The sequence below is a fragment of the Engraulis encrasicolus genome, chromosome 7 (assembly GCF_034702125.1).
Source record: "Engraulis encrasicolus isolate BLACKSEA-1 chromosome 7, IST_EnEncr_1.0, whole genome shotgun sequence".
Lineage (NCBI taxonomy): Eukaryota > Metazoa > Chordata > Actinopteri > Clupeiformes > Engraulidae > Engraulis > Engraulis encrasicolus.
Window position 1 is genome coordinate 3,833,113 of NC_085863.1, and position 27,500 is coordinate 3,860,612.

At 44.2% G+C, this 27,500-nt stretch overlaps 1 protein-coding gene across 1 annotated transcript in view; it reads left to right on the forward strand.

Annotated features, from left to right (window-relative positions):
* sptbn2 (spectrin, beta, non-erythrocytic 2) overlaps positions 1 to 19,367 on the forward strand; it is a 153,835-nt gene extending 134,468 nt beyond the window's left edge. The window contains exons 33-43 of the mRNA XM_063202726.1: positions 1,005 to 1,145; positions 1,529 to 1,773; positions 2,323 to 2,461; positions 3,702 to 3,786; positions 4,522 to 4,718; positions 5,448 to 5,572; positions 5,908 to 5,983; positions 14,705 to 14,886; positions 15,701 to 15,874; positions 16,132 to 16,174; positions 17,367 to 19,367. Coding sequence (XP_063058796.1) covers positions 1,005 to 1,145; positions 1,529 to 1,773; positions 2,323 to 2,461; positions 3,702 to 3,786; positions 4,522 to 4,718; positions 5,448 to 5,572; positions 5,908 to 5,983; positions 14,705 to 14,886; positions 15,701 to 15,874; positions 16,132 to 16,174; positions 17,367 to 17,594 — 1,635 coding nt within the window. The 3' untranslated portion in view covers positions 17,595 to 19,367. The remainder of the gene's footprint in view (positions 1 to 1,004; positions 1,146 to 1,528; positions 1,774 to 2,322; positions 2,462 to 3,701; positions 3,787 to 4,521; positions 4,719 to 5,447; positions 5,573 to 5,907; positions 5,984 to 14,704; positions 14,887 to 15,700; positions 15,875 to 16,131; positions 16,175 to 17,366) is intronic.
* The last annotated feature ends 8,133 nt before the right edge of the window (positions 19,368 to 27,500 follow it).

Here is a 27,500-nt window from a genome sequence, read left to right on the forward strand (position 1 = left end):
TTCAGTCACATTTTATTTTTTTAACGTGAACCTTGCTGTTTATGGCCGCAATTTGCGCATTTGTGGTGTTCTTGGTTCGTGGGACTCTCACATTGGGAAACGAGATGACCGGTGAAAACAGGCGATGAAAGATTTTTTTCGACCCTGTCCGTCAAACTGGTTGACTATGTTTTTTTGTTTTTTTTAAGGCTATATCGTGATACATATCGCTATCGTGATATAAAATAATCCATATCGTGATATACATTTTTGTCCATATCGCCCAGGCCTAACACACACACACACACACACACCAACACACACGCAGATGCTAGCTACGAACTGCACCGCTTCCACCAGGTACACACACACACACACACACACACACACACACACACACACACACACACATGCACACGCACGCACACACAATACACACACGCACGCACATGCACGCAGCTAGCTACGAACTGCACCGCTTCCACCATGTATACACGTGCGCGCACTCACTCACTCACTCACTCACTCACTCACTCACTCACTCACTCACTCACTCACTCACTCACTCACTCACTCACTCACTCACTCACACGCGCGCACCAATCAGATGCTGGCGGCTAGCTACGAGCTGCACCGCTTCCACCAGGTATACCCACACACACGCACACACACACGCACACGCATACACACACACACACACACACACACTCCAGGGTACATTATACAAATGTCACAACGGCAATTGGGAAAGAGCTGCCAGGACTACAGCAAGCCGAAAGCAGAGACAGAGTTCTCAGTCATCTAGTATTCATTTTTAACTTTGAGGATGTCATCAGTGTGTTTACATTTAATTAATTTGCTAATTACAAATTGCAAGTATATAAAAATGCCCATTTATTTTAATTCATTTAAAAAAATATTTTCAATGGAAGATCGTGATAAAAAAGATGGCATCGAGATTTCATGTTTATTTTATGTCGTGATATGACATTTTCTCCATATTGTCCACCACTATCTTCCTCCAGGACGCGCGCGAGGCGCTGGGCCGGGTGAAGGAGAAGAGGGAGGCGCTCAGCTCGGACCTGGGACGCGACCTCAACACCGTGCAGCACCTCCATCGACAACACAACGCCTACGAGCACGACATCCAGGCACTCAGCGGACAGGTGGGTGGAGAGGGGAGAGTGGAGGAAGTGTGTGTGTGTGTGTGTGTGTGTGTGTGCGTGCATGGGGTATGGTGTATATGAGCGCACTGTTCTATTCAATGCTAGGAGTATTATGACACGGCCCTTTAGACAGACCGGAACCTGGTCATGTTAGGTGCCCATAGCAACCTATTACGTTGGCATATCCCTATTAAAGAATCTCTGTAATCGTCTTGTAGAGTCTCTCTTGTTACACAGTCTAGTGATTCTTTGTCGTTTATTTCTTGTCTTGTCTTGATTCTCACCGGTGTGTTGGCCCGGTACGCGCTTGTCTTGTCTTGATTCTCGCCGGTGTGTTGGCCCGGTACGCGCTTGACGTTTTGACCTTTGACCTCCCCGTGCAGGTGACGCAGGTGCAGGACGACGCGGCGCGGCTGCAGAAGGCGTATGCGGGAGAGAAGGCCGAGGACATCCACCGGCACGAGCGGGCGGTGACAGAGGCGTGGGAGGGGCTCCTGGCGGCCGGGCAGGCGCGACGGCTCCTCCTGCTGGACACCGTGGAGAAGTTCCGCTTCTTCAACATGGTGCGCGACCTCATGCTCTGGATGGACGGAATCAACCTGCAGATCCAGTCACATGACAGCCCCAGGTGAGAGACGGGATATGGGTAACATGACACTGTTATGACACTGTTACGACACTGTTATGTCGTATGTATGATGTTGGCATCAACCTACAGATCCAGTCACACGACAGCCCCAGGTGAGAGGGAAAAAACAAGAGGTCTTACAGTAGGACAAATAGTGTGAAGTACTTGCACACCCCCAAAAAAGCAATTGCAGCTAAAATGTAGGTCCAAAATGTAGGTAAAAATGTTGTCATTTTTTCACACATTTAATCGCGACAAGGGAGCTTTTGTGGTCTTACAGAAGGAGCCAGTAATCGATTTGGCAATGCATCACAATGCGGGGCAGTACAATTCAATAATTGATTTCGCAAATGCCATTTTTGAAAAATGTGTCTTTCTTTCAATTGTTTTAGTTGACTATCTGCTGTAGAAAGCATATTCATTGCAATATTTCAACCAACAATTACTAATTAATTCATGGGCCTTAGATGCTGAAGCACCACCTGACGTTTGAGCCAAACAAAAACAAAAAAAAATGTCCCTCTAAATAACACCGTTTGTGTTCTGCAGGGATGTGTCGTCTGCTGGGCTAGTTATCGCCAACCACCAGGACATCAAGTCTGAGATCGAGACGCGAGCGGACAGCTTCACCGCCTGCAACGAGATGGGCAACTCACTCATCAACAACAACCACTATGCAGCCGACGAGGTACGACACGCATGAGCATGCGCACACACGCATACACTGAGCACATCCTGGGTCTCGTGCACAACCATTATGCAGCAGCAGCTCTCACTCTCCCTCTCTCTCTCTCTCTCTCTCTCTCTCTCTCTCTCTCTCTCTCTCTCTCTCTCTCTGTCTGTCTGTCTCTCTCTCTCTCTCTCTCTCTCTCTCTGTCTGTCTGTCTCTCTCTCTCTCTCTCTCTCTCTCTCTCTCTCTCTCTCTCTCTCTCTCTCTCTCACCACATTTTATTCTTTTTTGAACCTCACATGACCTCCCACACAAAGACAGACAGGCAGTCATGTGACGTGGATATTTTACATTTCATTAAAAGCCAACACATCACACAGGCATTGCAGACGAGGGGTACAGAACCAACCACTACAGTCAGTCCCTTCTCAGTGGTGCATGCCCTCTCCTAGTAAAAACACACTGACTTCCATTACTCTGTAACCAGTCACAGAGTCCCTCATGTCTGCTCTGCTTTCATGTGGTGTGGGGTGGTGTGGGGTGAGCTTCATTGGCGTAGGAGGCGGGGCTGGACTGGCCATCTGGCATAGCGGGCATTTTCCGGTGGGCCCAGCAGCCTCGTGGGCCCCTGCTTTCAGAAATCTAAAACATTTGCAAAATTCGTACTGAAAATAGGGGGCCCACGAGGGTGCAGGGCACACGAGGGTGCAGGGCCCACCGGTGAGTCAGCTCTGTACAACTAGGGCCCTTTAAACCAAAAGTGCCCGGGCCCTATTTCTCCCCCAGTTCAGCCCTGTTCATTGGCGTAGTAGTAGTGGGCCATTTCATCCGCTTTCATGTGGTGGAGGTAATACAAGTCAGAGCTGTCTGTCTCTGAGTGCATGTAGAGGGGTAATACAAGTCACAGCTGTCTGTCTCCCCATGCTCAGATGTTCTGCAGTCACTTGGAGCCTCTTGGTGAAATCTTGTTGCTTTTGAAATGGTTTTGTTTGTTGTCAGGTTTTATTCAGTGACCTACAAGTGCACTGTTGTAAAGTGGTTCGACCTATGTGTGGATTCAAATGTGGATGAAACATGTTTGGCCATTTCAAAAGCTACATTTTAAAATGAAAGTCCTACAAAATGGAGAATAAATTAATCGAAAAGGGTTTTGAAGTAGTTTAGTTGTGGTTTAATTGTTTTAGCTGTTTCAGTTTTAATGAGTCTGTGCCCTCGTGGCGTCCTGTTGTTAAGTGGTTTCACTGTGCTGTGTCTGTAGATCCGTGAGAAGTTGGACCAGCTCCAGGCCAAGAGAGACGAGATCAACAAGAAGTGGCAGGACAAGATGGACCACCTACAGATCGGTACAAGACTTAGTCTACACACACACACACACACACACACACACACACACACACACACACACACAGCACAAGATAGGCCACCTGCAAATCACTACAAGGCTTAGTTGTCACACACACGCACACACACACACACACACACACACACACACACACACACACACACACACACACACACACACACACACACACACACACACACACACACACACACACACACACACAAACACACAGACAAGACAAGACTGACCACCTGCAGATCAGTACGAGTGTCTGACCACACGCACCACAAGACACGCACCACAACACACACCACGACACACACACAAGACACACACACACAAGACACACACCACGACACACACACCGCAAGGCAGGCCACACACACACATACAGAGTACATGATGAACCACCTGCAGGTCTCTTAGACCTGAGATGACTTTCACCACCTCCAGTCTTCAAGCTTCATAGAGGATTCATTCAATCATAACTACTGATGAAGTTGTTGCTTGGATGCGGAACAAAACCCAACATTATCGAACCCACACTCTCCCAAGTGTCTCACTCACCTTGATCAGTCTTTTAAAAAATCTCTCTCTCTCTCTCCCTCTCTCTCTCTCTCTCTCTCTCTCTCTCTCTCTCTCTCTCTCTCTCTCTCTCTCTCTCTCTCTCTCTCTCTCTCCCTCCATCTCTCTCCCTCTCCCTCTCCCTCCTCGCTCTCTCTCCCCCACCCCCCAGTGCTGGAGGTTCTCCAGTTTGGTCGTGATGCGTGCGTTGCTGAGTCGTGGTTGGCCGGCCAGGAGCCGCTGGTGCGTGCGGCGGAGCTGGGGGCCAACGTGGACGAGGTGGAGAGCCTGATCAAGAGGCACGAGGAGTTCGAGAAGCTCGCCGCCGGCTGGGAAGATCGATTCACACTGCTCGAGAAACTCACCACGGTCAGTATATAGAATGCTGTATAGTATAGTATAGTATAGTATAGTAGGGAGAGTGATTTAAACTGCTCGAGAAACTCACCACGGTCAGTACACTTAAGTACCATATAGTATAGTAGTATAGTATATTATTATACTGTATAAGAACGAGAAGCTGACAGCCGGCTGGGAAGATCGATTCACACTGCTCGAGAAACTCACCACGGTCAGTACACTTAAGTACCATATATTAGTATAGTATAGTATAGTATAGTATAGTATAGTATAGTATAGTATAGTAGCATAGGAGTTTGAGAAACTCACTATGGTCAGTACACTTTATACCATATATTAGTGGTATAGTATAGTATAGCATAGGAGTTCGAGAAACCTACCGCCGGCTGGGAAGATCGATTTGTACTGCTCGAGAAACTCACTACGGTCAGTACCGTATAGTAGTGTCATATAGTGTAGTATAGTAGTAAAGGAGTTGAGAAGAACGCTTCACACTTCTAGAGAATCTCACCACAGTCAGTATGCTGCATTAGGGGATATCAGTACGATATAGTGACAAGTCCAAGTCCAAGTGTGGTACAACGTGGACTTGGACTTGATTTGGTGAAATGTGTCTTCTTAACTTGTGACCTGGCTTGGACTTGATTGGAAGGTCTTGAGACTTACTTGCGACTTGCAAATGAGTGACCTGGTCTCATCTCTGCTTTGGGTTATTATCTCTTTTTGTTTCTGGTGTAGCTTGAGGAGTATGAGATCCAGAAGAGGCGAGAGGAGGAGGAGCGAGCGAGACGACCCCCCACCCCCCCGCCTGTCGAGGTGGTGCCCTCCGACGTGGAGACCGTAGCCCACGACTCGGCCGCCAGGTAAAGGCCATGCACGCAGCATTACTGCCCTGCATGCACAGGCAAAGGGCAGTAACTTGAAGAGATACTGTCCCATTTTTGGAAATAGTTTTTTTTACGCCTCCCCTTGAGTTAAAATAATGGGGTTTTACCATTCTCCTATACTTTCAACCATTCTCTGAGTGCAAATTTTACCTCTAAGCTAGCAGTTAGCATTGAGTCCTATGAGACCAGTTAGCCGCCAACATGGTCAACACACCTCCTACAATACAATGAATATAATACCCCCCCCTGGCCAACACTCTGCCCACCCAAGTGACCCCCCCTCCTGATATTTTTTTTCCAAACCCTGACAGGACGAGTCTGGACCAGACGACCCTGAACCAGTCGGTGTCTGTGAACGGCGTCCACAGTGATCAGGATACCTCACAGGTGAGAAGCGGAGCTGTAGAGCAGCATGATGTGGAGACCAGAGACCAGGCTGGTGAAGATGAAGACTGTAATATAGCTGGTGTTCAATTGGTTATACCTGGCGTCTTCTGTGTGTATTCCTTATTACCGTTTATACTGTCCAGTCGTGCCGACTTCATTCTGAACCTCCTGTCCTGTGTAATGTGTTTTCTGAACTTGTCCTGTTTATTGTGTTTTCTGTCGTGACGACCTACACGCTCTTTTAAATGTCTTGTCCTGCCATGTCTTTTTCCTGCTTGTGACTCAGTAACTGTTTGTCTTTGAGAGTGTATCTCTGGATTCATATTAATGGTGACTGTTCTCTGAGATATCTCTGACGTTTGCAAGTGTGGATGTTTGTGTGTGAGAGTTAGTGAGTGGAGGTGAGGTACCTAATAGCATTAACACATGTTCATTTGAGGTACCTATTAGCATTAATAGATGTTCATTTGAGGTACCTAATAGCATTTATAGATGTTCATTTGTTCACTGTGTGAAGCGTTATAAAGGGTGGGTCACCTGTGTAGTGTTGACCCATCTGTATTGCACAATAAAGTGAGCAAGTGGATATTCAGAGGGCAGCCATGGCATAGTGGTTAGGAAGGTGGACTAGAGATCAGAGGGTTACAGGTTCGAATCCCACCCTTACTACCCGTCCTCCCTACACCTCCATCCATCGGCTGAAGTGCCCTTGAGCAAGGCACCTAAACCCACACGGCTCCAGGGACTGTAACCAATGCCCTGTAGTTGGAGAAAAGAAAGCATCAGCTAAGTGTGATGTAATTTATATTTCTTTAGCTTGCTTGAGTGCAAGGTGTGTGCGTGTGTGTGTGAGTGTGTGCGTGTGTTTGTGCATGCTGGTGTGTTGGTAGCAGGAATTGTGTCCGAATGGTGTGTGTACTCGTACTCTGTACTCTAACCGTGTACTGTACCGCAGTGCTTGACCAGTGAGAAAGCATCATACCTGGCCTAACCCTACTCTTACTCCTCTTGCCTCTCTGCTCTGCCCTCTTGCCTCTCTGCTCTGCCCTCTCTCAGTCCTTATCAGTCTCAATGACCGAGCTCAAGCGCCCTGAGCCTAAGTTCGTGCCCGTGTCTAAACCTCTGCCTAAGCCCAAGGCGCAGGAGCGTGTGAGTACCTCAGAGCTAGCCTGACTGCCCCCTAGCGCTAGTCTGCATTACTGCGGTGATTCCCAAACTTTTACAGCAACGACCCCCTTTTGGACTTTTGGACCCCCCCACCACCACCACCACCCACCATAGTCTTATCCTAGCAATGGATTTCTAGTAATATTAGCAGACAAACTATTAATGGAAAATCTAGAAATATTAATGGACAAACAAATTGGCTAGGCTAATATGGCTAGAAATCCACACAGGTCAGCTAACATCTACTTGCTGTTAGCTGTTATCCTGCGGCCCTCAGTACCCCTGCGACCCCCAGTTTGGGAACCACTGCCTTCCTGTATCGTACCGTATGTAGTGCCATCGCACCCATTATTGCTACCTGCCTGTTGGCTGCAGTGACCTGCTTAAACCCGAAAGATGATGAACGTGTTGTGGGGTCTATGCTAAGAAGCTAGTTTAGGAGTAAACCAGGCTAGGTTAAGAGGTAAAGCATTTTCTTTAAGAAAATGAGGACTCCAGGCTCTTCTATTAGATGATTTACCTCTTCGCTTATCCTGCTTTACTCCTGAACCAGCTTCTTAGTATAGGCCTCAGGTTCAGCTGCATTATTTGCTTTTTCCATTCGCTTTTTTTTTTTTTAAATAACATGTTTTTTTTGTTTTGTTTTGGTGGTTTCTGAAATGTTTTTGTTGTTTTTGTTGTTGTCTGGTTTTCATTATGTCTCTGGCTCGGTGTGGCCTCTCTAGATGGCTCGTTGTGTCCAGGCCTGTGTCCCGGTGTTGGTGAGTGTCGGTTAGCAATGCTGTAACCGTAGTTACCGTCGTCATGTGACTGGTGTTTTAGGAGTGATGTTCTAATAAACACCATAGTAGGTGTGTCATACAGAACTATGTAGAGTTGTATGAAGTAGAAGTAGAAGTATTCTTACAAATGTACTTACAACACTAGTGGTATGATATTACATGGTTTCAACGTTGTAATATCATACTACCAGTGTTGTGATTACAATTGCAAGAGTACTTCTATTGAGTACAACTCTGAAACTGTGTAGAGAAGGTTCTGATTGGCTGTTGTCAAGACAGCTGTTTTGATGTGTCCGTTATGGAGGCGTCCAATGCCAACTTTTCCCAAAGCTCCAGCAAAGGTGTGTGTGTGTGCTTACTTTTGTGTAAGCCGTGCGTTCCCACACCTTCAGGAAAAGTGTGTGTGCTCAATGCTTTGTATCACAAGTCTGATATAAGCGGCCGCTACATGTAATGTAATGTAATGCACCCTATGTGGACTCAGTCTCCCTATGAGTGAGTTTCTAACAGCCCATAATGACTCAGATATGGCTGTATGGGCTCTACATGTGGCTCAGTCAGTTCGATGTGAAAATATTTTTCTATTTTCCTGTTTTTGATATTGTGGTTTTCAAAGCTAGTCTTTTCCTTAGTGGTAGTGTCCCTTTTTTTACAAAAAGAAAAATATTCATGGGAATTATTAATTACCACATGTACAAAGGTGCATGGCTGGTTGTAAAATCGTCTGGTGACCTTTTTCTAAATTAGTCTGAAGATTTTTAAAGGATTTATTTTCACGTTTATACACACATGGTCTGTAATCAGTCACACAAATGAATATCATCAAACAAGCGAAGACTGTGAGAAGTAAACGTTCTGCCTGCCTGGTACATGTCTCCAAAGGGTTGGTTTTAAGTTTCTTTAATTAAGGAGGAAACGTGTCTACTTGTGGACATGGTCGTATTTAATTAATTAATAATGAGACTCAGCTCGTGAGTGCAGATTTTCTCCTCCAAGTTTGTAGGGTTTTCTTTCCCTTCTCCCTCACAGTTATTTAATTTTACTCTAGAAGTTGAGCGTGCCCTTTGCAACACTTGAAGCTTCTTTAATTAACCATAGCTTGTGTTCAGGGTGCAACATGCTGGAAACCAATCACATTTTAAATGCCTTTTTGGTTTAAATGCCACCCACCCACACATTGGCCATAACCTTTCAGGCCATATTATAGTGGCACATGTTCTAGGACGCCAAGAGCCGTTTTCTGTGAAATGAGACAGATCTGCACTAAAACTCCCATGAACTCGCTATTTTGGGCTTTTCTTGAAACTACTGGCTTTTGTGAAACCGATGACTTCCCCCTTGGTTATGAACAATTTCTGTTTATTCAAAAAGAAATGCCATGACTTCCTCAATTGCTCACTTGCTCATGATTTGTATCTGGGCAATGTGTAAATTATTAAAGCCTTTCAATGTTTCAATTTCAAATGAACTTTAAAGTGTTATATGCCCACAAACTAGCTTTTCCACAATTCATGATGGACTAGTGACCTGGACCCCGTTTCTCGAAAACATTGCTGCTGGCTTAATTAGCAACTAACTTTTGTTGCAATGCAATTTCCCACTGGAAACCTACTAAATTGCTAACTGGTTAGCAACGATGTTGTCAAGATACACACCCCAGGTTTGACTGCCGCCCTCATGTTTCGTCCTTTTAAGAGCATCTGGTCAGGTCTGACCCAGCCACACCGCTTCTTCCCAGGGGGGGGGGCATGTGGGGCACAGTGTCAACCCCAGTCGAGCAGACACTTTATTAATTAGGGCTGGGTAAAATAATCGAGTTAATCGATAATCGATCGAATCGAATCGAAATTCACATAATCGATTCACAGGGCACAAAATCAATTTTTGGTTCTTTTCCTTTTTGTTATTTTTCTTTAATTTAGGTCTATGGAAAATACCCAGTAGGTATTAGTCAATTAGGCCTAGGCCTAGCCTGATAAACCAGACTAAATGTGGATGTCTAATTTAGTCTGGCCTCGATGCATAATACATCCGAAGATTGTTGATGAGAACAACCTACCTTCAAAACCCTGCCCGCTTTGATTCAAAACACATCTTTGCGTTGTAATTGGTTTGCCAGATTCATGGCATTCTGGCTTCATTGAATCATTATGCGAGGCCAGACCCACCCGTAGACAAAACATTTTGCCGTCCAGCGGGTGGCGCTGGTTCACCAGGCTAGCCTAGGCCTACTTATTACAAATTAGCAATCTGTTAACACTGTCAAGCCACAGCCCTTTGACATTTTTATATAAAAATAGGCAACAGCATCTTTTGGGGGAAATCCTGGCACCAAGAAGGGAATGGATTGAATCGATTCGGAATGAATCAAATCGAATCGAATTGAATCGTGATTAATCGATTCAAAGCCCTAAGAATCGAAATCGAATTGATACAGGAACATGGCTGCGATACCCAGCCCTACTCTTTATTAATCCTAGAGGGAAGTTAAGTCTAGAAGAGCATAAATTCTTCTAGACAATATAATTGTTTCTTGACGGCATAACTTCTTATAGACAGCATTCTTCGAGACGGAAATGAATTCATCTAGACAACATAAATTCTTCTAGACAATATAATTGTGTGTCGGTGGCCTAAATTCTTCTAGACAACGTAAATATCCGAACACTGAGCATGAAAGTAATGGCTGACTATGTGCCTGTAGTGGATGCTCAGAGTGCTGCCGGAATCATGGGCCCTGTGCTTGCTGATGGAAATGCCATGAAACGACAGCTGGGTCAAAGACGTGCAAAATGGCATTGTCATTCAGTGTAACGCATGCCTTCTGCTGACTGTAACTGTAAAAAACATGACTCTTTTTATTTATTTATTGTTACAGGGAATTCATGAAAGCCTCGGCTGTCATCCATTCACTTGAAACAATTTAAAAATCATGTTTTTTTGCAGTTACAGTCGGCGGAAGGTGTCCGTAACACTGAATGACAAAGACGTCTTTGACCCAGCTGCCTTTAGAACCACATCCATACTGATAGTGGATGGAGACCTTTAGAACCACATCCATACTGGTGGTGGATGGAGACCTTTAGAACCACATCCATACTGATGGTGGATGGAGACCTTTAGAACCACATCCATACTGGTGGTGGATGGAGACCTTACTTTACATCTGTTTAACTTTACTGAAACAGATTGCTTTTGTCTGCAGTGCTATTCTGGCGTCCTTTCTTTGCCGTCTCCTGTTCCAATGTCCTACTACTAGTTTCTCCGTGTCTATAACTGCGTCTGTCTTTCTTGTTTTGTGTCTTCGTGTTCCAGTGGTTCACAAACTTTTTTTTTTCTGCCGTGACTCCCTTTTGTGGACCTCCATGAATTAACCATACGAATGAAATGAATACTATGACTAACAATAAATGGAATGGTTATTATATGATATGAAAGCATTGCATTCAGTGTTCATGCAAGCGGTCCCTTCTCTCCGGACCGTGACCCCCTGTTTGAGAACCACTGCTGTATCCCATCTCCACCCCAGCCCCTCCTTGCATGTGTGTCGAGCCTCCATTATGCTTCATTGCACATCATTGGCCAAGCTGCGTTTGTGCATCGCTACTATTCTCCTGACTGGCTGGGACCGGCATCTCGTGTCTCTGCCTCAGCCTTGCCTGTTAACCCTGCAGTTTGGCCTGAAGCATCACACACACACACACACGACAGCTACCTGTTCTGTTCTCTTCCCGTCAGTATTGTCCTGTAAACCATGTTACCTGTGAAACCCTTGTAGATGTTCTGTGTTGTATTTTGTCTGTGTCGTGTGTGTGTGTGTGTGTGTGTGTGTGTGTGTGTGTGTGTGTGTGTGTGTGTGTGTTTGTGTCTTTGTGTGTGTATGTGTTTTGTGTTTGTGTGTGATTTTCGTGTGTAGCTGTGTGTGTGTGTGTGTGTGTTGTGTCTGTCTTCTTGTCTGTGTGGAACGTCTCATGCTTAAGCTTCTCTGTCTTTCGTCCATTCGTTGACCAATTCCTGGACAGTCGCATCAAATAAACGCCACTCTGCGGCATAAGATGCACATGGTAATTACTGAACACCACGTTTGACCTGCAGTAGGCACTCAGTGTTAGTTGGACTCCAGTGTGGTTGTCTAGGGATGCACCGATACCACTTTTTTGAAAACCGATACAAGTACGAGTACATTAATGTGTGTACTTGCCGATACCGAGTACCGATACCGATACCTTTTACCACCAAAATATAATGAAAATAAATGCATGGCCTTGGTTTTTTTTTCCACCTGTGATATTTTTATTGTCCATTTCCATGTAGATTTAAATGTTAGTAAAATGTATGAGGTGGCACTTTTTCCATGCTGCTTTCAAGTCCACAGAACGTGACAAGATTTTGCATTGTTTTGTGTAATAGCAGTATCGCTCCTGGTATCGGCAAGTGTTTGACGAGTACGAGTATAATGAGCAGTATCGGGTACCGATACCAGTATCGGTATCGGTGCATCCCTATGGTTGTCACTTGTTTCTGTGGTAGAGTGGAAGAATTGTGAAATACTGTATGTAACTTAATGGTGCACTGTGTAGGATTGTGGCCAGAGTTGAAGAAGGTAACATTCGTGAATGGGCAGCATGAATTCTGGAAATAAACTACTAAAAATATTACACAGTGCACCTTGAAATATCTTGCTTGTTCCTACTGTTATCAGACTGGTACCCTTTTAATTTGCTGTTAGAGAATGTTTATACAAACCCCAACTCCGATGAAGTTGGGACGTTTGGTAAACAGTGAATAAAATCAAAATGCTATCATTTTCAAAACATTCAATCTATTCATTAGATGGAGAATAGTGAAAAGACAACATATTAAGTGTTAAAACCGAGAAAAAATATTGTTTTGGGGGACATATGTACTCATTTCTAATTTGATAAATCCAACACGTCTCAAAAGAGTTGGGACGGGGACAATAAATGGCAGCAAATGTCGAGGGAGACTAAAAACAAAACAAAAGACAACACTTAACAGTTAAAAACATTAACTGATGAGATGATTTTATATAAAAAAACAGTGTTAATTCCATCTTGGACATGATTTCACCAGTTTAAATGGTGGGTGTATTCCTTGTCATGTTTTGCAATGTTTTCCTTTCTGTAGTGCCTACAGTGTGACAGGTCTTGACCAAAACACCACCATTTTATCACCTGCTGGTCCTTATGATGGAGCCAAACTGTTAAAACATAGTAGAGAATGCAATTTGACCTTACTATGTGGCAGTAATCGAAGATCTCCCTTCAAAATATAATGCATGAGTGGCTTTTCATGCTGTTTAAAACCCATTTATACCATTCACCACTGTATTTAACTCTAGAGATGAGTGAGAACATCTTAACCAATGCACTACTGCACCCGCATGCCATCATGGAGGCTGACTTTTGAAGCTAGCACTAACACAAGTTGGATGGTCCATTTTCACTGTAGCACAGGATGTGCAATGCTCTATTATTGTCAAAAAGAATGGACTTCTACAACTTCTGCTGACTTCTGTAAGCAAAGGACAGTTCCCCATGTCTTCTGGGTCTATTTCAAGTGAGCTCAGGTGCTTAGGAGAATGTTACACTCCTGTATCATTTTCATGCATTAAGCATTCTTAATATGGTCAATTTTCAATAGCTCTAATTCCTGTAGTGCTAGAGTGAGACTACAGCCAATATATATTTCATGATGTCATGAACCTATACAATGATTTTATTAACAGAAATATGTCTTATATACACTCAATCGTGGTAAATCAAAGGGAATTCAAAAATGTATGTAATAACTATGGTAATTATTCCCTTTGCATCTTTAATTCTGAGTGACTCAGCCTCTCTGTGATGATCTTATACCTGGACACCTATATTGTCCGTCAGTACAATTCATTTTGAAATGTTCTTCTTTGTTGTTTTATCTTATTTGGATGTTTAATAAATGTCACTGATCCCCGTCCCAACTCTTTTGAGACGTGTTGGATTTATTAAATTAGAAATGAGTACATATGTCCCCCAAAACAATATTTTTTCTCGGTTTTAACGCTTAATATGCTGTCTTTTCACTATTCTCCATCTAATGAATAGATTGAATGTTTTGAAAATTATAGCATTTTGATTTTATTCACTGTTTACCAAACGTCCCAACTTCATCGGAGTTGGGGTTTGTATTTATGTGCAACAAGTAAATCTTACATTTGCCAAGTGATTTGAATCTGTAATCTACCAGCAGTTTGAACAGTAAATCAAACAGTTAGTTGCCACCCATCATAGTTCGTTTTCACTGTGAGTCCTAGAGTCCTCCCTGTCCTGTTAGTTAAAGTGATAATGTCCCATTTTTTGGAAATAATCTTATTTTACACCTCCCCTTGAGTTAAATAATAGGGTTTTACCGTTTTCCTGTACTTTCAACCGTACTCGGGATATGGCAGTGCAAATTTTACCTCTCTGCTAGCAGTTAACATTGAGTCCTATGAGACCAGCTCGTGGCTAACTGGTCTCATAGGACTCAATGTTAACTGTTAGCTTGTAGGTAAAATTTGCACTGCCATAACTAGAAAATGGTTGAAAGTACATGAGAACGGTAAAACGTTATTATTTAACTCAAGGGGAGGTGTAAAATAAGCTTATTTCCAAAAAATGGGACAGTATCACTTTAATACCATTTCTGTAGCCGCCATTTCACCGTTGACATCCATCCTGACTTGTCTTTGCCGACCTCTTTCCCCCCCCTCCGGTTACTTGGCTACTAGGGCTCGGAGTCCGAGTCCGTAAACGGTCCTGGGCGCGACAGCGGGCTGCCGTCCTCCTCGCGTCATGACCCGTCGGCCACGCTGCCCGGGAAAGGCGCCGCCGAGTCAGGAGGAGAAACCATGGAGGGCATGCTCATCCGAAAACACGAGATGGAGACACACAGCAAGAAGGCCGCCAGCAGGTATTATTATTATTATTATTATTATTATTATATAGTCCCACAGCAAGAAGGCCGCCAGCAGGTATTATTATTATTATTATTATTATTATTATTATTATTATTATTATTATTATTATTATTATTATTATTATACAATACTGTCCTTTAGTTTATTATTATATTTATGTGTGAGGACCATGGGCCTAAGTGTAACCCAAAAAAAAGCACGCAGACGTCGACGAGACGTCCGTCTCAAAAAGATTGAGTGTAGGACTAGCAAAGTCACAACACCAAGCTCAGCCAGGTAATCACACTTGGGTCAAAGACGTCCAACATGTCCTTCAGTGCAACGGATACTTTTGCTTACTGTAAATGCAAAAAAGAGATTTTTTTTTTATTATTATTTTTTTGGCTTGGCTTTCATGCATTCACTTTTTAAAAAAAAAAGTTTTGAAATGTCATGTTTTTCACAGTTACAGTAAGCAAAAGCATCTGTTAGCACTGAAGGACAAGGTCATGTTGGATGTCTTTGACCCACTTACACACTGATCTAACTGCCCGTCTGGTTATTTGTGAGTGTTATCTTACTTACTGTGTCTGTGTCTGTGTCTGCCTGTGTGTGTGTGTGTGTCTGTGCGTGTATTTGCGTTTGTGCGTGTGTGTTTGCTTGCGTGTGTGTGTGTGTGTGTGCGTGCGTGTGTGCGTGCGTGTGTGTCTGTGTGTGTGTCTGTGTGTGTGTGTCTACCTATGTGTTTGTGTGTCTGTGTGTGTGTGTCTACCTATGTGTGTGTGTGTCTGTGCGTGTGTTTGCGTTTGTGTGTGTGTGTGTGATCAGGTCATGGCAGGGTGTGTACTGCGTGTTGAGGAAGGGCAGTCTGGGTTTCTACAAGGACAACAAGAGCGCGTCGAGCGGCATCCCGTACCACGGGGAGGTGCCCATCAGCCTGGGGGAGGCCACCTGCGAGGTCGCCCACGACTACAAGAAGAGGAAACACGTCTTCAAACTACGGTAGGACTATCACACCAAGCGGATAGATATCACTACGTTGAAAATGAAGAAAGAGAGAGTGCAAGTGCGAGTGAGAGAGAGTGCGAGTGAGAGATTGAGTGAGCACGCGAGAGAGAGAGAGAGACAGTGAGAGATCGGGTGAGTGAGAGAGCAAGCGAGCGAGCGAGAGTGAGTGCGAGAGCGAGTGAGAGAGAGAGGCTGTTGTTTTTTATTTGTTTTTTATTTGCTTGTTTGTTTGTTTTCCTGTTTTCATCCAGACTTGGAGATGGCAAGGAGTTCCTGTTCCAAGCTAAGGATGAGGTGAGTGGATCATTACAAAAATAAATATAAAAATAGATAAAAAATACAAATAAAATGTTTTTGTAATTGCCTCGCAAACGTTTTTTGTAAACGCCTCACTCTTCTGGGGTCAAATCATCATTTCACACTGAGCAAGGGTGTAAGCCCGAAACGTTTGTGAGGCGATAAAAAAAAAAACTAAAAGAAATCTGATGAGTGTTTCTTTATTGATTTATTTCTGAGATTTGAGTTTATTCATCTACAAAGGAAAGCACTAGTGTAAAGCATAATGCCTGTGATACATGGCGCTACCAACGCGGTAGAAGCGTGGCGTTCCATGATTTTCCGTTGGGACGCTGCAGCGAGGCGAGAGGCGGTGACGTAGGGAAGCGAGGGTGGCGGGCGGTGGGCGAGCGAGGCGATAAAGTTGAGCTTGGCTGAAAAATGTAGCGGCACCGCGAAGCGTTAACCAATGGGAGAGCTTTCAACGCCGTGACGTCACGTGCGTCACCAGCAGTTCTGGGATATTTAAAAATGGAGGCTGTTTTGATTTCGGTGGTGTCAAGTCTGCCGATCGTTTTTCACAGATGGATTTCATATAAATGACACATGGGTTAAGGTGACCAATATATTTGCTCCTGTTTCATAATTTTTATTTGTACATACAGTGTTTGTGATTGAAGAGAGACGGTTGTTTGACCACAGCATTTGCTAAGCTAAGCTAATTTGACCGGGAAACGATGCTACGTCACCACGCGAGGCGAGCGAGCAGGTTGAGAGCGTGTGGAAAATACGTCCATGTATCACAGCCGTAAGAGGGTGTTGAGCACGCTTCCTTTCTACCTGAGTGGCTCAACACCTGCTAATCTCCTGGTGAACAGTGCTAGCTACCTTTGGATCCTCTCTGTTCTGCCAGAGTACATGCTGTTACTGTCTCTGACCTGACGTGTGTGTGTCTCTCTATCTCTCTCTCTCTCTCCCTCTCTCTCTCCCTCTCTCCCCCTCTTTCTCTCCCTCTCTCTCTCTCTCTCTCTCTCTCTCTCTCTCTCTCTCTCTCTCTCTCTCTCTCTCTCTGTGTGTCTGTCTGTCTGTCTGTCTGTCTGTCTGTCTGTCTGTCTGTCTCTCTCTCTCTCTCTCTCTCTCTCTCTCTCTCTTTCTCTCTCTCTCTCTCTCTCTCTCCCTCTCTCTCTCTCCTGTTGTATCCTGTATCCAGCCTGAGATGAGTTCGTGGATCCGGGCCATCCACTCGTCGATGCAGCCGTCTGGGTCGGGTGGTGCGGGCGACAGCTCCCCGGGTCGCGGCCTGAGCCGGGCCATGACCATGCCCCCCATCTCCCCATCCTCCGGGGAGACCGGCACCGGCGGCGTCACCATGCGCAACAAGGACGGCAAGGAGAAGGGCGGCGAGAAACGCTTCAGCTTCTTCAGCAAGAAGAAATAAGAACCAGAATCTGAACCGGACAAAAAACAAACAGACAGACAAAACAAAATGTCTCTCAAATGATGACAATTTCAGAAACAGCTTAAAACTTCCTAAATTAACTACTTCTTAAATTAAAGAAACAACAACTACAGATGAACATGCAACACCACTGAAATGAACTGATCGCAGCCCGAGGGGAAACGTTGAAAAAAGGCGCTCTCAACCTGTCAAATGCATCATCCATCTATACTTTCTCTCTCTCTTTCTATTTCTTTCTTTCTTTCTCCCTCTCTCTTTCTTTCTCTTTCTCTCTCTCTCTTTCTTTCTTTGAATGGGCTCTGATCCAAGTGATTGTCACTGAATGTGTTGCTTGAAAGTGATGTCTCCTTTATTAATATTTCTGTGGTGTTCTATATTATATTTTATTGTCTCTCCACATTTTACTTGGCTCTTGATGAGATGAGTGGAGGCTTATTATTAAATTCACCTCTTGACTGAAATGGGTTTATTTTTACCAGAAGAGGCCTCGCAAACGCATCTTAGATCCAGCTTAAATAATCTTGAAAACGCTGAAGTTGAGCAGTATTGCTTCTAACGATGAATTTTTGAACGCTGAAAGTTTTTGGTTGAGTGATGGAGATGGAGTTTTGATGTCTCTCATGGAAGCGCCCACCTTTAGTTCTAAATGAATGCGGAGGGTTCTGGCCCGAGAATGGCCGACTGCTGAACGTCAGTCCCGCTGTCCTGAAGCGCGGCTCACCTGAAAGGAAGTTGCTTTCCTTCATCTGTTTTAAATATGTGCTGTTGCGCTCACCGCTTTTCTTTCTATGACCTTTCCCTCTTTTTCAGTTTGGTATTTCCTGTTTTTTTTTCTCTCTTTGTGAAGGATCACACACATTTTTGTTGATTTTTTTGGTGTCATTTTTTTCATTACCATTAATTATTACTGCTGTTATTATCATTATTATTTATCTTTTTTTGCTGTTGCAGATTTTGAAAAAAAATATTTAATGAAATTGTAAGTATAGGTAGTACTTTTGTTTGGAAAAGAATGGAAAAAAAACACACCAGTGATTGGTTAAAAGAGTGGGACCATGTTGGTCACTGGTCTCTTGTTTCGATTAGTGTGCAGATTTATCCGTTTGCGAAAAATTACCTACATTGGAAGGTGTCTTCTTTTTAAAGAAAAATAATAATTAAAAAGGTGCAGTTCAGTTTTGCAGTGTGCATAAAATAACAGAATACAAGAGGTCCTTAATTTTTTTAAGTGAGTTTATTCTTCCTTTCTCTCCATTTGAATAGCTCTTAACTCTTCTGGGTTTTTTGTGTCTACAGGTATAATTGATTTCCTGCTCTAGTTTTTATTTTATTTTTTTTCTTCCTCTTTCATTCCTCTTCAGTTGTTTCCTGAAAACTTTCCAAGTATTTGGTTTGTTGTGAGGGTGAGATGTGTTTAAGCCCTGCTGCCATGGATTGCACTCGGTTCACATTTTTTGTTTTGCTTCAGTCAGCTGTCAACAGAGGGTCTGCCACCCCCACCAATGCTCATAACTACACACACACACACACACACACACACACACACACACACACACACACACACACACACACACACACACAAGGGTGGTCAACGCCGCCAAGGTTTTGTGCATGGAACACAGTCCTTCTGGCAGATTTTACACCATTCTTTGTTGTTTTTTTTGTTTTTTTTTCCTCTCTTCCTTTTGTTTGGCTTGAATATGTAGTTGATGATGATAATAGGTTTCTTAATTAAATGGTCCTCTTAGTTGATTTGAAGTTTCAGTCTCACTTGTCCACATTTACGAAAAAGCCTCATTGACACCTCTCTCCTTCTCTCCTTCTGTCTCTCGGCCTCATTTGCCATAACACATCGAAGCTTTTTTGGAAAGTTTTCTTTTTAGAGAAAATGCTAACTAAAGGCTTTCAGTCAATGCACAAACAGACAAAAATGTATTCTCAGAGTTATTTTAAAAAAAAAAACACTGAAACAAATACAAGAAGAGAAGACGCAAAAAAAAATAAAAATATCCGAACTTCTATTTTTGTAATGATTCTGAACACATGGTGTGCCACACTGTAGTTGTCACGGCGATATCTGAAAGACAAGAATGTCACGTATGGAGGAGGAGTGTGTTAAGCCACGCCCCCTTTAATGCGCCCAATGGCGTTACGGTAACAACTGTAACAACTTCCTGGTTATAACTGTATCACTACGTCTGTAGTAACTCTTCGCCGCGAAGCTTGGCCTTCTGTTTGAAAGACAGCCAGATGAGAAATGTCAGTTGATGTCAAAAATTGTGTCGTCCCGTTCGTCTTTGCTGACCAGGTGTTAATTTAGGTGGTTTATATTATACACAGGGCTCGATGACATGGCTGTATGTGACCGCAGAATGTTGCCCTAGTCAGGTGTCAGGTGTGGTGGATGCCATGTGTGTTGCCATGACAACGTGGCGGGAGGGATGGGTGATGGGGAGGGAGGGAGGGAGGCTGAACTTTTCGTAGTGTCTAGAGGAGCATGCTGTTAGTTCCTACTCTACTGCTGTGGCATGACGACCATGATGATATTCCACTATTTTTGTAGACAGATAAAAAAAAAGACAGTTTGTATGTTGCTTTCAACCCCCCGCCCTCGCCCTCGTCATTTTAATACGGTTTGATGAGTTACAGTGTGATCATCTCGCTTGCGTTGTACTGTAGAGACTCGTCCACTAGGTGGCGCTTTGCATTAGATATGGTCTGATGTCCAAATGATGTCCTTGTACTATGAAGCCCCTTTTGTCATGTAAAGGAGTGGAGTATGAGACGAAGCTCCTATTGCGGGGGGGGGCAGGGGGGGTCCGTGGTTTAACCTTCCCCTTTAACCTTCCCCTGCTGAGGTGAAGCTCCTATTGTGGGGGGGTCCATGGTTAACCCAGCCCCTGCCAAGTGGTTACCCATGCTTCAAGAGGTCCTGTTGTGGGTGATAGTGCACTCAGGGTACAGTGAAATGCTTTGAAAATAATAAAATAACAAAATAAATAATACTGAATAATTGACAGCAAGAGCTGAGGAGGAGAAGACAGAGTTGGCCAAAGACACAACTAGTTAATGTAGAGAGCAGAGAGAGGGTTCGAGGCCCTCTGAGGTGAAGGTAAAAGTCCTGAGTGGAACATCAAGCCGACGCGCGTCGGTCGTGTACGACCTTCGTCGGGGCTAATTCAAAAGGTGATGTTGTCTCAGCGAGGAGGTAGCCAGTCAAGATTTCAAATTAAAAGTCCAATGAGTGGCCACAAGTAAATCAGTATAATCTAAGATTACCCTCCCCCCAGAAATCTGCTGTGCAAGGGGAAGATTCCAAGCTTTTTGTTCTAGGTTTACCCATCTCTGCATAACGATGTCTAGAGTTAAATTGTCTTTGTGATTTGGTGTGTGGCAAAGATGTAGGGTTGAGATTGTAAACGCGACCAATCAGAAACACTGATCTTTAGAGCTGGAGCAGCAGCCAAACGTTCAGCCAAGAGGTGTCAGACCAACGTGTAGAGAAGAGGTTTCTTTGGGCAAGAGATTGATTGGTCGCTCAGGCTGTAAAGCCTCTTGTTGTTGTTGAGTAAACAGGCTTCACCAAGAGACTCCCGTAGTCGTCTCCTCCCCCCACTGAGTGGCTTCGTCTGGCTTCGAAACCCATCAAATTAATCCATTAGTGCCAGATGAACGCAGCCAAGGGGGTTGAGTTGAGTTGAGCTTGTTCACTGCCATTACCTTGCTAACGAAGGGACGGGAGTGCTCTCACCTGCGGAGTTCTACACAGCAGGCGGAGTGAGAGTGAGAGGGAGGTGGGTCTTAGCTGTAGGAGGAGGATGGGTCAGAGAAGAGATGGGGCTCTAAATTAGCACCTGCCAAACAGCCAAATGCTGGTGAAAACTCAGTTTAGCTGGTGGAAAAAGAAAAGTTAGCAGCAGCCACTTAAACCCATGAGTGACTGTGTGACTACTAGCTGGTAAGACCAACACCAACCAGCTTCATTTAGAGTCCTGGAGAGCAGAGTTCAGGGGAGTTTTTTTTTACTGCCAGTGGGTCGATTAGGCTAGCAAGTCTGGGTGACCCAACCCGAATGGAAGTTCCCCCTCTGCTGGTGGTGGTTCTGGGTGACCCAACCCGAATGGAAGTTCCCCCTCTGCTGGTGGTGGTTCTGGGTGACCCAACCCGAATGCAAGGTCCCCCTCTGCTGGTAGTGGTTCTGGCCCGGGAGGCTCTACCGTATGTAGGCTACTGCAGGTCTTGGGTCCGGCTTCGACCCAACGTTGCCAAATAACTGTGATGTATAAAAGCATGAATGTCATTGTGAACCCTAATGAGGTGTCAGGTAAAGGTTGAAATAGCGTCAAAAACAGACAAACACTGGAGGCTCCAGAATGGTACGCAGTGCAGTTATAGGAAGGTTTTGGTTTTAGTTTTTATTAAACTAATGGACACCCTTATGTTTAGTCATGCCATCTCTCTCTCTCTCTCTCTCGCTCTCGCTCTCTCTCGCTCTCTCTCTCGCTCTCGCTCTCTCTCGCTCTCTCTCTCTCCCTCTTTTCAGTTTGTACTCACATTCAAACCCCTCGTTTTAACATCCGTTATTGTTTTTAACTGTGCCTGTTGTGATCTGTCTTGACCATACAAGCTACAAAGTTTTCTAGTGCAGTGTCTGTCTTAACACAATATGCAAAGATATTCTCACAGAAACCTATACACACACACACACAGAGTACCGTACATGCTTACAGGGGTGACATTACTGTGTTGCTGTTTGACATGATCTGTTGTGTGACTCAGTTTGAGAGAAGTGATCAGATTTGGCTGTTATTGAAGTGCAGGATGGACTATGGTGGACTTTTAAGAGGGTGTGTGTGTGTGTGTGTGTGTGTGGTGGAGGAGGTGTGTTAGAGGAATGAGCAAAAATGTATTGCAGAGTACCAAGTAATGTAGGTGAGACAGGGGGGAATGTCTTTGTTTTTAAATGCAATACCGCTCAGAAAACCCTTTTCAGCACAGCTACAGACTCACTTGACATTATGCAGACTGGACAGAATACGAAAACAACTCAACTGATGATTTAGATGAAACAAGAGAAAAATGTAGCTTCCTTTTCTTTGAGTACTAGACAGGTAAGGTGAGCTGCCTCGTAGGGGTTGTAATTTTAACTTATCCAGTGACACGTCTTCAAAGCATCCCTTAGCCTTCATCCACCCCACCCACCTCCATATTGTTTTCATAATTTTATTTGTTTCTGTTTTGTTTTTAAAACTGGAAGGTTGCTCTCTTCTTTTTGTGACTTCAATTAATTTTTTTGAGTTGTTAATACCACTACTATAATTATTATAATTATTATTATTAATTATTATGAACTCTTATGATGATGATTATTCTTATCGCTACTGTTATTACTACTACTGTTACTACTGCTACTTATTATTATTATTACTACAACAACTACTACTGCTGTCCATTTTCAGGTACTTGTCTGTAATACCAGGCCTTGCCACCAGAGGCCAGTGTGCTGTGGAGCATTTTCATTACGGAATCAAAAAAAAAAGAGGAAATGTTTGTTGACTTGTGTATCTACATCTAATATTAGAATAATAAAACATGGTTTCAAAAATGTGAAGGCGGGGCTTCTGATTCATTGCATCTGTGCTGCCTGAAACATTCCACCAACACGCAAGGTATGAAAACGAATGTGTGTGTGTGTCTGTGTGCCTGTGTGTGTGCGTGTGTGTTTTGTCAATGTCTTGTATAATATAATAGTATAATATGTATGTTTCGTTTAACTGCACATTGGAGACTGGTCAAACACACTTTTAAATGTCTGTGCTAACCCTGTTACATCGATTTTAAAAGTATTTTACAATCACTTTTAAAAGTGATTTTTGAGCTTCTGGACGTATGCCAGGGTTAGATGATGTCAGCCGCATCCTGAACATGTACATGTGTCCAGCCTGGTGGGATCCATGTGTTGCACGGAAACACTATGAGCTCATGGTTCCCCTCCGTGTGGCGGCGGGCGGCTCTTCTGGGGGGAAGCCAGAGAACAATGTCTCCTGTCTCCCTCTGCTCTCCTCTGCTCTGCCATGCCAGCTAAGGTCTCCCTTTCCTCTGCCATGTCTTGCCAACTAAGGTAGGAATGAACTCGCCCATCACCAGGGCCGGGTTAACGCACAGGCTAGATATGGCTGCAGCCTAGGGCCCCCACAGGCTGGATATGGCTGCAGTCAGGGGGACCCCACAGGCTAGATATGACTGCAGTCAGGGGGACCCCACAGGCTGGATATGGCTGCAGTCAGGGGGACCCCACAGGCTAGACATGGCTGCAGTCAGGGGGCCCCCACAGGCTGGATATGGCTGCAGTCAGGGGGACCCCACAGGCTAGATATGACTGCAGTCAGGGGGCCCCCACCACAGGCTGGATATGGCTGCAGTCAGGGGGCCCCCACAGGCTGGATATGGCTGCAGTCAGGGGGACCCCACAGGCTGGACATGGCTGCAGTCAGGGGGGCCCCACAGGCTGGATATGGCTGCAGTCAGGGGGCCCCCACAGGCTGGATATGGCTGCAGTCAGGGGGCCCCCACAGGCTGGATATGGCTGCAGCCTAGGGCCCCCACAGGCTGGATATGGCTGCAGTCAGGGGGACCCCACAGGCTAGATATGACTGCAGTCAGGGGGCCCCCAATTGCCAGGGAGCCCTAGGCTAGATATGGCTGCAGCCTTGGGGCCCCCACACCTGCCAGGGGGGTCCCTGATTGGCAAAAAGTGAGAAATTGCAGAATTGTGACAGGATGCAAAATTGAAAATGTCATCTGTTGTGTTGAGTACAGTTAGTAGGCGTGTTATCTTTCATTCTTTCATAATTATGGCACTATGTACATTTGCGGCAAAATTTGCCCTCCAGAGAGGGGACACAACCACATTTAGCCTCGGGGCCCCAGGCCATCTTAGTCCGGCCCTGCCCGTCTCCTTCTAACCCCATTTACTCCTAGCTGTCTGATTAAATGTCGCTATTGGCCTTTCAGGATCCACTGTAGGCCTTTATGGTAGCCTATTGCACCTCAAGCGGGCAGGCAATTTATGTTTCAGCTTTCAAAGGTGTACACAATAAATTACACCATGTTAATTAAACACTTAACGAGTAGAAAGAAGAGTGCTAAGAGTGGTTAACCCCTTAATGCAGAGCCTTGCTTAACCCGTATTGTTGTCGCCATAACTGTAATGACAAAGTCTTAATAGACTCCTTGCAATGTCATAGCAATGTTGTTATAATGTAGTTGAGTGTTTTCAGCAAAGACTGAATAGGCCCGTCGACGGGCCCATCTGCAGTAAGAGGCTACTTAAACTGCCAAGCCTGAAATTTACAGAAAGTAATATTAACTATGTATATTTATATACAGTAAGTAACAGTACGTCACCAACAATGCATGAATCATCTTGCTTTCAGATATATGAATGACAACTGCTGTGTCAAAGATGTTTTACATTCACTCTCTCTGGTTACACTGCTAGAATATTCTGGATATTAAAACTTCACCAGTACACTAATAAGAATTGTGTTTACATCTGTGTTGATGTGGCTTTCCTCTTAATAGGGTGAACAAGATTTTAGAGTTTTGAGTTGGGTTGCATTGTAGCAATTTCAACACGTCAAAATAATTCCTTTAACCCCTGAAGATACGGCTTTATAAATTAGCTGTTACCCGAATGGCAATGACCAAGTCGTAATGTATTACTAGAGGCCCAGTGCACTGTCATAGTAGTGTAGTACTATAGTAGTTAACTTTCAAGGTCTATTACTCCGTGCCACAGGAGGTACGGCGTGCATTAACCCTTTGAGGAGTAAGGAATTTCCCCAGGTTCTTCTAGAATTTTACTTGAACACTCTACAGCTCCCATAGAAGTCTGTGTTAAAAATCACGCAAAGTCCTTATGACATCATAATGAGAACTCAAAATTTGGGTAAAATTCTAATCACATATTTGTGATGGTACTCCTCAAAGGGTTAAGGGGCTGCAGGATGCGGGCAGTCACTGCATTGTTTGACATTAATTCCAATATAATCTGAGGTGACTGATGACTGACTTAGCAACACGGTCAGGGTTGCCAGATGAGGCTGATGATTTCCAGCCCAAAAAATGCTCAAAATCCGCCTAGAAGCACAAAATCCCGCCCAATTGTATTGATTTTCCATGGCAAAAATTGGGCGGGTTTTTCTGATAAATACCATTTTTACCCGCACACAGCCATCCTAAGCAGCCCAATTGGGCGGGAACCAGTCCAATCTGGCAACACTGAACACGGTGGTGAGTCTGCATCTTAGTCCAGCCTTTTTCTTTACTTCACTCAGTTAAGGAAAAAAACAACAAAGAAACAATTAAAGCTATCCCCAGTGACGGATGCTCTTGAAGGACAGAGATGTATGGCTCCACAGGCCAGTGAAAAGAGGGTGTGTGTGTGTGTGTGTGTGTGTGTGTGTGTGTGTGTGTGTGAATTTGCAACCAGGGGTTCCTTCCTTAATGAATTCTAGTAATCCCCCCCTCAGACAGATTGTTAAACTCGAGCGAGCGCGCGCCGCCTACCCTAATTCGGCCCACGGCCGCCCCGGCTGCTGATTTAAATGATGCGCATTAGTTCCAAGCCCGTGCTCTCAAGTGTCTATCTGTTTAGTCTGGTTGTGAATGTGGGAGGAGGACGTGTGGTCTGCATGGCTATCTGTGTTATTCGGAGAGAGTAGTTAGGGCTGGACGATATGGAAAAATAACAATATCACGATATGGATTACTTTATATCACGACAACGATATATATATATCATGATATAGCACAATTACATACGTTTTCAGTTATTCTCTTTATTTGCTCTTTATTTTTTCATGTCGCAAAACAACCTTTCTTTAAAATGGATCTTTTTATTGTTATTTTTACAGTTACATGAACTTATAGTGTGTATTGTGACAACATGGAACGTAAATAAATGATATTCAATTGTATAAAACTGATAAAATTGCTATCACGATATAAACGATATAGGAAAAAGATCACGATATACACTTTTATATCACAATAACGATATATATTGTTATATTGCCCAGCCCTAAGAGTAGTACAAGCCAGGGTGAGTTTTGAATTTGGCCGGAATAAACACTGCCTTATCAAAGGTAGACTGAGGAAGAAGGGAGAGTAGAGGAGCGGAGCGGAGACGATGGGAACGGGAGGAGTGTTTTCTTAAAGCTGGAAGCTTTGCAGCAGTGAGACTTTCCTCTCTCTCTCTCTCTCTCTCTCTCTCTCTCTCTCTCTCTCTCTCTCTCTCTCTCTCTCTCTCTCTCTCTCTCTCTCTCTGTCTGTCTCCTCGTGTTAGGAGCAGGGCCGGATTAAGATGGTCTGGGGCCCCTAGGCTACAGGTTGCTGTGGGCCCCCCAAGAAGGCACATTTTGCAACAAATTTACATAGACAGTGTCAAAACTACGAGCGATGAATAAAAGATAGCATGTCTACACAGTAAATTTCCCAGTGTTAATTTTGCAGTGTTAAGGCTTATTAACACTATTGGAGTAATTCCAACACCAAATGGAGTGAGATGCTCTCCAGTGTCAGTGACAAATGAAGTTGTTAAATTGTGTGGAGTTAGAAGTACTCCAGAGAGCCCCCGCCTCCTCGAGGTGATGGAGTTTGTCTGCACCATTGTATGCTCCCCAAAACTGCTTTACTCTTTATGGTGTTAGCTTAACACTATGAATCTAACACCAGTGTTTAACACTGATCTGGAGCAGGACCAAATAGACACTAGAACAGTGTTGATTTTAACTCTTTAAGTGTTATTTTAACACTATAAAATTTACTGTGTCCAGTTGAAGTTCAAGTCAAGTTTATTGTCAATTTCTTTACATGCACTGG